This window comes from Sparus aurata, chromosome 23, assembly GCF_900880675.1.
Source record: "Sparus aurata chromosome 23, fSpaAur1.1, whole genome shotgun sequence".
NCBI lineage: Eukaryota > Metazoa > Chordata > Actinopteri > Spariformes > Sparidae > Sparus > Sparus aurata.
In genome coordinates, this window is record NC_044209.1 from 8,832,971 (window position 1) to 8,844,684 (window position 11,714).

The following is an 11,714-nucleotide window of genomic DNA, read 5'->3' on the forward strand; positions in this document are numbered from 1 at the left end:
CCAGTGAGCATCCCATTAGAGCTGCTGCTGGTCAAACACTCTGGCAAGGTCAAACCACGAGCCCACATGTCATTAAATCCCAATTTATTTCATATGCATGATACAAGATACAGTTAGGACATGGTACTGCAGTTGCATGTATCCTTTACATGGTTAGACAATACAAAAACAGCCAACATATGTTTATATAAAAAAGAGAAAAATAAAGCAGAACACCACAAATACAAACAAAACTTTAAAAATGTCTTCAATAGAGACTTTGAAATATTTTTTTTCCAGGAGTATTGAAGCTACTTTGAATTGTAAACAAAGACATAGTGTCAATGATGCGAAGCACCCAAAGCCCGAGCCAACAGTTAAAAAAAACCCAGAAGTTTAGACCCTCGGATATCGACACTAATTTGCACCATCCAAAGTAAAGAAAAGCAATTTAATGCTTGTGCCACCTGCAAGCAAAGTGTTCCAACAGCAGGTTTTCAAACTATTTACCGTTTATTGGTCAAAAGGTCAGTTAATAGACACTTTTGCACCAGCTATTACCATTTTGTCTGTAGGTGGCATCTGCAGATCAAAACCGCTGCAAAACATTTTTTCCTTTCCTGGAGAATTTGCAACCTGCTCGACGTCGAATTAGCTGGTTTGCAAGTTGCAAGTCAGTTCCACGAGGTGCTACGCATCCAAAAAAAATGAGAGAAAGAATGCTACATTAGTGTATGCAGTACGATAAACTGTTGTCTTCTGAAAGGCTCGCTTGGCCCGTACCTTTACTCAGCCTTATGCAGAACATTTTCAATTTAGTTAAAAAGTAACCAAACGTTTGCATTCATCAACTACATTTATGTATAAACAGCAAAATGCAGTCAATGTCAAGTTTGAATGTCGATGCAAGAGGAAATTTGAAACAAACACAGAATTTATCAAGAAAACACAAAATCACCGTCTGATCCAGTGTATCTAGATATAGATCAATCTTTAGTAAATAGAAAACAATCCACACAGTGATCAAAAGATGCTGTTTTCAGCTGATGTTCGCCCCAAGGTCAAGCACTGGCTGCACAAAGATAGGAGGCGCTGTTATGCAAGTCATAAACACCAGACATCAGAGCAAAAATGTTCTGCTTTTTCTTTTTGTCAGAAGTGAACCATAGGCCATCGACCTACCCATCCAAAAACATATCCAGTTTTCAGTGATGGTTTACAGACATAAGTACACTTGGTGTAAAATATGAAAGAAAAAAAAAATAAAGAAGACAAGTTTACTGGGTTTCATGCATTAGGATCCTGGACTACATAGGATCTAAAACTGGAAGCACAAATGACTTTGGGGCATTTCTATTTAGTACATCATAGCAAGTTTACATACAACATCATCACTGAAATAAAACGAGCATTACATCATAGAGTATTATTGCCACATTTATTTTCTTTCCAAGATTACGGCGATTAATGAGCACAAGCCGACCGATCACAAAATCTGCATCAGCCCAAGACACTTGAGATATAGAGTCCCATAACAGTCTGTAATGTATGAACTAATTCAGATGCACACACTCAGCCGCTTTGGCAAAAAGAACTCAAATTTTTCAACTCGGATTCAATGTTTTTGCCAAATGGAACCAAGCGGCTTTTCGTGTGCTCTCCGTTTCAACCAACACTACTTTGTAGCCCTCCTAAACTGTTACCATTTCGAAAAAGGAAGTGTCGGATGAGGTAAATAAGAGTGTGCGCTGTACTATGTGTGTTCAGACACATATTGTATGTATAGAGAGAAAAAACAAAAATCCCATAAAACTATATAAATCTGCTTTTTAAAACAAACATCCAAAAGCACAGTTTACCCATTGAATTCCCTGCATTGGTTTTATAAGAAGTATTGTTCCTCGGAGGAAATAAGAATTATCTGACATATTGTTGTACATCACAATCAACATATGCATTATTACCATCAGAATAAATACAGCACTCATTGACTATTTGGCAAATATAAGGAATAGTGTTGGGTTAATAAAGACACAGTCAGAATCCCTGTCTCAGGAACTAAAAGAGACAATCATTTATTTACATAAGCAGTCAACGTTGGGCCTGCCTAAATTAAAAGATTCAAAATGAAAAAAAGTCAATCCAGCCATCACTACACCATGATCAGACAGGCAGTGGCTCTAGCGCCCTCTACCTGTAGTGTGCAGTAAAATAAACATCCCTACATGTGAACATACCCCTCCACCAGTGAGGGCCCTGGAGATCATCAGTCGTATGCCTTCAACAGCAACCAACATAAAAAAAAAAAATAAAAAAACTACAACTCTCTCACCATAAAATCATCAACTCTTAAGGAAATCTGTTTTCTGTTCCACAATCTTGTGTGAGGCTCTGGAAGCTGATCTGAGGTTAGTAGAAAAGGAAACTACGTAGCTTTAAACTGTAGGCCATGCGTGTTTTTTTCCCCCTAACAAGCTACTGTGTCTCCTATGGTGTGTGTCCTGTCATCACTAAAATCTGTAAAAAGTGCAAAAATGGAGTCGACACTGACATACTCACATCCGTGTGGTGCATGGAGATGACTATATATATATATACAAACTGCTAAAAACAGCGTTTGTGTGCGCAGAGGCGTGCATGTGGGTTATAAGAAGGAAGAACTGTGACTGAATCGCACCAGAAACTCATCCTTTTCTCCTCTGCTGACCTGAGGGCTGTGCTTCCCTACTCCTCAGCCTGGAAGTACCACTGTGACTCTGCCTGCTCCTCCTCTATTCATGTACTCATCTGTCCCTCTCCTACCCTGCCACGAGTTCATCAACACCCTTCTTCAGAGCCTCAGTATTTTTTGAAGGACACGACAGACATTAACATAAGTACAACACAAGGAAAGGTGAGGGACGGCAAGTGTGCACCTTTCTAAATACTCTTACTCTAACTTCTAACTTACTCATGCTTTGGTCCACTATGAAGAAGAGCTGTGCAGTGATAAAAACTGATCTGTGTAGTATTTAAAAGCCTACAATTCTTTTTCTACCCGTCTGCTCTTTTCATATTTCCTGACTTTGTTCGGACCGTCTTGAGACGGGCCATGTTTTCCATGTGTGTTTGACCACAGGAATATCCACAACCATCCCCTTCCTCTCTGAGTGTAGGAGCCAGGCGCTCTCCACAGGCCTTCCTGTGACCACTGCTCCCATCATGCCTTGCAGCCTGCCAGTGTGCATCCAAAACTCGGAGCTTGACACAGTGACTGGAGGTCAGCGAAGACAACAGTGCAAATGGATTCCCTTGGTGTTTGTGTCTGTGTTGAATTCTGCGGGGAAGGGAGTTCTGCGTTTCTGACTCATAGATTGGACTTTGTGGGTTTTATTTGGAGTTCTTTACAGTGGGCCGTACTTTGCCTCATACCGGACAAGGACGTTCTTGCAGCGGCCGCAGTCCTTGCGCAGCTCGGACACCTGCTGCCGCAGCGCCGCGTTTTCCCGCTCCAGGAAGGAGGCGCGTACCGTGATCTGGTTCTCCTTCAGCCGCCGCGCGTCACGAGAACGCTTGGCTGCCACGTTGTTCTTCTTTCTCCTGGACCAGTATTTGTCATCCTGGGGGAATGACAATGAATTTGAATGAATAAGACAGCAAGGGAGAGGAGCTGAAACATAATCACAATCTGTGACCCCACATCTATGACCTTTAATCCACAAGCCACTGTCACTCCGTTTGCAGATGCTTGAATCTTTACTGGGTCTGACCAGAATACTGATCGGCCTTCAACTCCAATTGTAATCACAATGTGTTTAATGAACTGCCATCCCTTTTGAAGTTAAAAATAAGGCCACTGCAGTTTTATTTGCATTGTTAATAGTTTTTTATTATTAACAAGGAAGAAAATTGGGTCTTAGGGAAGTATCAGAAATGTTCCTTTAATGAAAATAGAATTATACAGCCACTATGTCAATTTCTGTGTCCTTATAGACTAAGCAAAAATGATAAATAAGATGACGGTATGATAAAATTATCTTACCTTCTGCTCATCTGGAACAAACACTTTCTTGGCCTTCTTGATCATAGGCTGCGGTTTCAGCTCCTCGTCAGAGAACTTGTGTTTGCGCGGGTTGAACAGCTCTCCCCCCGGCACACTGGACAGGACCAGGTCTGTGGGATCTGGCTGAAAATTGATGTCCACCTCGATGGCTTCTGGGTCGACGGGGGAAGGAGTGTTACGATCTACGGGCATAGAGAGGATTGACTGATTACCAGCCCGGTCGATTATTGGATCTGATATTAAGTTGATTTAACTCTGACGGCTGTGAATTGGATATTTGTATCAGCACATTATGGAGATTTTTTATTTTCGCTGACCTCATTCATGTGTTGGTCAACAGGTGTCATGATCTCTCTCAACAGAGCACTGGCTATGTCTGCTTTTAGGGTTTTGCAAGTTAAAGTGATGTGTAGCAGAGGGTCATGCTGGCCATGTGCCAAACATATAAAAGCTAGGATGGGCTCAAGGGTCAGGGTTTTGCAATGTTAGTTAATGTTATGCCAGGGTTGACATAGCTAGAGCAACTAATACTTCACTTCATGACTGAAACAGACCACAAACTTCACTGTTCAGTGTGTAACTCCTAGATACAGAATTTCAGTATCGTAGGTGGCAGGAATTGCGTTTTAAAAATAGAAATATAGCAATGGGGAATAAGAAAGAATATAAAGAACAGTGTGTTATCTGAAATATCGTAAAAAAATAGGAACTGTATATCTAATAAACACATCCGCAAAGAACCACATCAGCTGTCACAATGATCAATATCACCCCTTACAAAATCATAAATTCCTCACCTGTTTTCTTTTGTTTCACTTCCACTTCTGCTGGTGCCTCCTCACAGGTAGAGTCATCATCTTGTCCTTCCTCGTCCTCGTCCTCCTCTTCTTCTTCTTCCTCCTCCTCCTCCTCCTCCTCCTCCTCCTCTTCTTCTTCGTCTTCAAGTTTAGCTGGTTGTAATGTAGTGACGGTCACCATTTCCTCTGGATCTGGATCGGTTGCCGAGACGGAGGGGGAAGATGCTGAGGCGGCGACAGAAGCTGCATCAGCTCCAGCAGGAGGAGTAGTAGTAGTAGTAGTAGTAGTAACTGTGGCGGTAACCTTGGGGATGGATTTGCCTTTGCCCATCACTGAGGCGAAAGTCTTCTGCAGCTCCTCCTCCTCCAGGGTGACAGGGATTCCGTTCTCCAGGAGGAACTCATCCAGGTCCATGTACTCCAAGTGGAAGGTCTCTCCATCATAAGGAATGGTCTTCTCCCAAATGGCTGGGGTCAAGGAGGCTGATACCCCTCCACTGCCTCCGCCGCCACCTCCTCCTCCTCTAGAACCTGCACCAGCACTGGGTGCCTCAGCCCCGCCTCCCTCCACATCCTCAGACGAGCACAGCTTCTCCTTCTCTATTTCTGCATTAAAGACAGGAGGGAAGAGCAGGTTAAAATACGACTTCTTGCGTTCACATGGCATCATAGTCTTTTCGCACAGTCCGAGACACGTGTAAAAAGCTAAGCGACGGGCTGATGGAGGCAGTTGGGTAAAGGGGGGTGTGGTTGTTGTGTCTGACAAAACAAAAAAGGGTATATAGCTAAAGAGCCCGTCAATGGTTTTTTAAAGTTGGTCAGAAGATTTGCAGATTTAATAAGAGGCTGAATGAAGCTTCGGGGAAAGTAGACATGGGAAGGCACAGAAACTCGACAGAGACACCTGCTTGCTCTACTCTTGCACCCTAAAACACCCCCCAAAAAACATTAGGGACCAACTATCACCAGACCAGTGTGTTTAATGAAAAGCAGAGCACTGTATGCGTCTGGAAATGTATCTCCTGTTTGTGTGTGCTGCTTCGAGAGCAGCAGAGACGAGGTGGAACTTTTTGTTCTTTTTTTGTTTCCTCGCAGCCTCTGATCACACTGGCTCTGTGCGACGTATGGCAGGTCCGTCCGAATCAACGGCCATCATTTTGATCCAACCACAACGGGCAGTGCTCGGCACAGCCTCGAAGATTAATCACATTTAGTTGGATGTACAGCTTTCCAACCAAAGCTGGCAAACTCATAGCTGATTCACACGGCAGAAACACAGTGGAAGACGCGGCGCTCGTTTTAGCGTTTTGATCTTACCGTCGTCGCCTTCCTCCAGGATGTTAGGAGGCGGAATGTCCATGATTTTCTTTAAAACAAAAGGGAAGGACTTCTGCGGAGCCGCCGTAGCGTCGTTACCGCTGGGCTGGAGCGCCACTGTCACCACAGCTTTGCCAGGCATTGTTCCCGTCAGACTCCGAGCAGACCGGGGCGATGTTGTACCGGTAACGTTACCGAGAGCAGCTCCTCCAGCAGGAAAAACACAAACAAACGGAGCTTGTTTGAGCACTACTGCTGCTTTCAGGCCTGATTATCGGTTTCAACGCGTTTGGACACTACAACAACACTACACAGAGCCCTTGTTCTACTCGCCCACCGAGCTCGCTTGTTGGATATTCATGAGACGCGTGCCCCGCCCACTCGTGGAATGGTCGCTGCTGATTGGTTACCAGTAATGTCCCTATGAATGTTTATCGCCGTGGCAGAGTACATGGACGCCGTGTTTTTTTGTCTCTGTAGTAGTTCACCGACTGCTCATTGGCCACATATTATCCATATGGAGTCCGACTACATATAGAAAAGTGCAGAACGTGGACCGCATAAGAACGTACAGTTTTGTTCACACAGCATATTTATATCTTAAGGGGGTAATGTCAGAGCTCGTGCTTCCAAACTGCAGAGAAAGGATGTTCATGATCTTCGTCTTAAAAATACCACATCACAAATTATAACATTACTTTATCACCAATGATTATTTGCACATCTGAAGCCCCATATAACTCTGGATACACCCTAATAATACAACGCGGTGCACTCGGTCGAGGACTTGAGTCGCACGCATCCCAGCCAGCACAAGATACTCGTGGCCAAACACGTGCCCCCGCCCCCACACTCCTCACGTGAAAGTACAATCTGTCTGGGGGCGTGGTGTCAACACGGCACGTGCGTGCCAATGCGACCTGGAGCGGGCACGCTCATCGTCCGAACAGCTGGCACGGGACCCAGATGTAACAGAGTACACGTTGTTTACCAGCCACTTGTTAATACTACTAATATATATATATATATATATATATATATATATATATATATATATATATATATATATATATATATATATATATATATATATATATATATATATATATATATATATATATATATATATATATATATATATATATATATATATATATATATATACACACACACACACACACACACACATATACACACACAATATCATATATATCATAATATTTTCATTATATTCCCTTATAAATCTACAATGTTTCGACGAGGCCAGTTTCACAACTAAATGTTAATGTACCCTCGGAAATACAAACTTGTTTTTGTAAAAGTATGTTTGAACTCAATGTGCCATTAATCATTTCATACAACCGCAATCTTTAATGAAGTACATCTTCGACATCAGACGCTCGCAGTGCCACAACAAAGGAGTCATTTTCACGTTTCCGTGCACGCGCTGCTACATTGCACGCGACTGTGAGTGCGCGAGACTCTTGCGCTGTGTTCAGCAGGATGTTTGGGTTCAGGAACACAATGTTCAAACCGCCCAACACCCAGCCTTCACCACTAATGTGTGTTTTTATCCAAGTTCACCACAGCAACCACACGGTAAACAAAGTGCATTCTGCCTGCTGTAACTGCACCGGCGGAGAGGGAAGCAGTTAGAGCCCTGCTGCAGGAGCCTCAACACGGACAGGAGACTGAAGAAGAGACTGATGTAGGCTTCTGTTTACATTGCCGACATGATTAGTTCAATGCACAGCGACAAGTCCACTTCCTTTACAGCTTGTGAAGTCCCCTCACTCACAGCCATATAACATAGCAATCATGTTTCAGACCATGAAATGATTTTTTGAAACAGTTTTACCATGACTTGATCATTTAGACTGTAGAGGAATGGTAAATATTTATAAAGGGAGATGCAAATTTCCCTTTTGATTCAGTCTTTTTACATGGTAGTCCACCCATTATGCTAAAAGAATTACTGTGCCAACCAGACATCCTGTTCCAAATAAACTCAGGAATTTAGAAACACTCATGAGTCATGAATCCACATAACTCCCTCATCAGTATCACACACACACAACTATATTTTGTCTCGCCTCAACCAAACTCTAATATTTTACCAGAGTACTCTACTGGTCAGTTATATTTTCTGTACATTATGTCCCCTTTAATCCTGGTCTAAATGTTGTTGCTATCTAAAGAAACAACGACCACTGACTTCAACCATGGTGCTTATCAACACTACTGAAGTACCCTTAAGCAAGGCAGGAAATTCAAAATTGCTGAGTGAGTGCTGCACTGCAGGATTAAGGATTACCTTTTTTTCCAATTTCAGTGTTTTTATACTGCAATCCAGTTGACATGTCTGCACTCTGGCACATTGAACAACGTTTTTGGTTGTGCAAGTGTTATCACAGTAATCAAATATATCTGTTGCCACATTGACAAACTTCAGACTTTTTTTGCAGCTGGTATACAAGAAATCATTTGTACTCGTACCAACAGAAAGTTAGGCGATTTCTGCAAAGATGGATTTCAAACTGCTTTGGAAAACCGCTGCTAATTTCTTTTCTTTTCTCAATATTGACTGTTTTTCCCCTCAACAACTTCAGATGGTCTTACTCCCAACTTGCTTAGACTTTCTGTGTAGCATAGAGCTGGTGCAAAGCTCGAGACTCCCTCTTTGTCAGGATGAATAATAACCAAGTGTCATGTGGCAGGGGTAACTAGGTCAGTCTGGCTGTGTGCACAGCACAATAACCACATACTTTTTTCAATAATGTGCGGTACCTCACCTGAACTTGTTTAAACACTTTACAGTCCTCAAAGTCAACATTGCTTAATATCATTCAAAAAAGGGTTGGGATCCAGTCTGCTGTTCGAACAGTGCAAAACATACAAACATCCACTGGCCCTGTCTACGAAGGAGCACTTCCAACGTTGATGAAAACATTATATTTACTGTCATTAAGCAGCCCAGACAAGAGATGTCACAATTTTATTAAATAAAGTCATGCCAGTCATTTATTTTGAAACATACAGATAAATTGAAATCTGCACTAGCTTTAATTATATTGTGAAATTTTAACAAAAAGTCTGCACATTGTGTGCTTGGAATATTAATTCATGTCTCAGCACAAACACCAGATATGACAGCAAATGGATCAATGTTGGTTGCCCAAGATATTAAAATTAAATTAAAAATAAAGAATTGTTTGAGCTTGTGTTTTTACAACCCCAAGGTGAGTGGACCCAGTGTCTCTCTGCTTGTCCAAACCCTTGAAAACAGCCACCCTGCTGAAGGGCCTTTTGAAGTGATTCTACAGTTATACATTCAGAAGGGCACAACATCTATTTTTTTAATCTTGATGATAAAATATATTGACAACATAGTATAAGAGCATAGAAGCAAGGTAACCCTAATATATCCAGTGTTACTTGGATGTAGAAGTCTGATCATATGCAGTTTAAACCTGTCATTAACATGCCACTTTTGTCTTCTGATCAAAAGTGGAACGCCCTGAGTAGGCCTACAGGTGTGAATGCAACAAAGACGCATCGCCCAGACCACATTCAGAGGTGGCCACGTATGTCTGTGTCCCGGTTCACCCTGATGGACCACATTTTCAGCTGACATCTACTGAGGAACAACAAGAAGTCACAACAAGCAAAATGGATTCTCATACTCAGGAAGCACACCACCTGATGTCCATTTGGTCCACTGTATGCAAATGACATGTTTGGGCTGTCTTCCCTGCCACAGTAAGCAGTGGTTGTTTGTGAACACACTGTATGTGTCAACTGACTTAACCACTGAACCAGTAACTAACTACAATACTCCCAGGCGTGCAATTCTGAGAGCTGTTGAGAGTGGAGAAACTTTGCAAATTCCAAATCAATAGTGGCCTCTTGTAAATTCTTCATTAAATGCAATACATTAAGTTGTTTCGTTCCATGTAAAAAGTGTCACTTTGTTGCAGCATCGAAGTACTGGCCTGTTAGCTATTCCATGTCTAAAGTCTGTAAGAGGACATTTTACTGACAGTCAACATGTCAAATTCTACAAACACAGTATAATACTTTGTCACCCGCAGTAAAAAAAAAAACAGACTCCCTTTAAAAAACGTGCAATTGTTTGAGTTGTTGAGTAAGGAGAAACGTTATAAATTCAGTGTAACACTGTCTTCAACAGGTTATTCATTATTTGGCCTTCTTGTAAATCTGGCAAATGTTATAAATTAAGATTGTTTATTCTTGTTGTGTAATACATTGTGTCTGTTAGTCCCAGTTATGTACTTACTTATTTGCCTACAGAGCAGGGAAATGGGATCTGATCACAGGTGGTCACTTGAGATGCATGTAGCGACACATAAAAACCAGGCGCGACAAACCTCTCAGTTACCAGAACATGTGATCCCAACATATTTGGTTCAATTCAACCCTGAGGCCTTTCGTTGCATGTCCTCTCTCCTCATGTTTCCGGTCCATATCCACTGACAACTAGAGAAAAATTACTAAAATGCCCAAAGCATCCCAAAAAAAGTAAACTAGAAAGTATACGTGCTGAACTGAGTGCACAAAGAAACTAATGATGTGATGAAACCCTGAGCTGAAGGATGTTTCAGCGTAGTTGCATCAGTTGCAGGCTGCTGTGTTGTTACTGTTTGGAGAAACTGCACAGACAGTTTGCTGGCATGATGCAGTTCACTGTGTTTAATCACTTGTGCACATTAGAGTGATCAAAGCAGCTGGACACATTCAGCCCACATGGGCCCGGACCCTCACTTACTAATGGAACCATGATCACCTTCACTACAGCAATCAATGCAAAGACCATCATCATTCATTATTAAAGACATTCAGAGTATCAAAAGTGAGAGCACTCATAAGGCAGCACTCAAAGTATATGATGGATTATGATTACTGGAGACGGATGCTAATTTAGCTCCTTTACATACTTTTAGGCAGTTGAATCTATAAATGCACACTATTTACCTCTTATATGATAACAAGTGCACCACACAAGTTTAATGCCTCAAAAGGCATTTTAAAACACATACTCTTACCGGTGTCATCAAAGACGGGGAAGGAGAAGGGATAGTCTGCCAGGGACTTCAGGAGATCAGGAACGTCGCTCTTATCCTCAAAGAAGATTTGGTTAGTTGTTGACATGATGAAGCTACCTACTGTCAGTACCAGAGACTGAGAGAGAAACGCTCAAACAAGTGAGTGAGTGTGAGTGCGCTGTCTGCTCCTCACTCCAGTCACTTTTAAACAACTTTGCAGCAGGTCACACCATCACGGGGACGCCTCCATGTGTCCAAACAACTTGTATTACAATGGGAACACGGAGCCACGCCCCCTGGATCATGTGGAGTCGATGGCAGCTGGAGTACGCGCCTGTCAGTCACACCGAAGAGCCAATGAGAGAGCAGGGGGCGGGCCATAACGAATGATACCCACAACAACAACCCTGTTCAGCCGAGCACATTTCCCTCCACGCAGGGCTGCACGTGCGAGTCGGGGGAGGCTCGAGGCCGGGTCCAGCCAAGCGCCACGCCATCTAGTGACGTGTTTGAGTA

At 42.5% G+C, this 11,714-nt stretch overlaps 1 protein-coding gene across 2 annotated transcripts; it reads right to left on the reverse strand.

The window, feature by feature from the left end:
• Window positions 1-67: 67 nt before the first annotated feature.
• tefb (TEF transcription factor, PAR bZIP family member b) lies at window positions 68-11,449 on the reverse strand. Of its 2 annotated transcripts, none has more exons than XM_030407486.1 (4): window positions 11,199-11,449; window positions 4,819-5,424; window positions 4,001-4,203; window positions 68-3,578 (listed from the first exon to the last, which is right to left on the reverse strand). In XM_030407486.1, the coding sequence occupies exons 1-4, from the start codon at window positions 11,302-11,304 to the stop codon at window positions 3,363-3,365; spliced, it is 1,131 nt and encodes a 376-aa protein (XP_030263346.1). In that variant the 5' UTR covers window positions 11,305-11,449; the 3' UTR covers window positions 68-3,362. The 2 variants fall into 2 exon arrangements, with proteins under 2 accessions (XP_030263346.1, XP_030263345.1); XM_030407485.1 differs by lacking the exon at window positions 11,199-11,449 and adding an exon at window positions 6,136-6,499.
• Window positions 11,450-11,714: the final 265 nt, after the last annotated feature.

What these genes read in the sequence shown, in the direction of transcription:
- tefb (XM_030407485.1), bottom strand. Translation starts at nt 6,277, where the DNA reads ATGCCTGGCAAAGCTGTGGTGACAGTGGCGCTCCAGCCCAGCGGTAAC. An exon ending in AGTGAAACAAAAGAAAACAG is followed by an intron (nt 4,204 to 4,818) that starts GTGAGGAATTTA and finishes CTATGCCCGTAG; the next exon opens with ATCGTAACACTCCTTCCCCC. An exon ending in TTGTTCCAGATGAGCAGAAG is followed by an intron (nt 3,579 to 4,000) that starts GTAAGATAATTT and finishes TCATTCCCCCAG; the next exon opens with GATGACAAATACTGGTCCAG.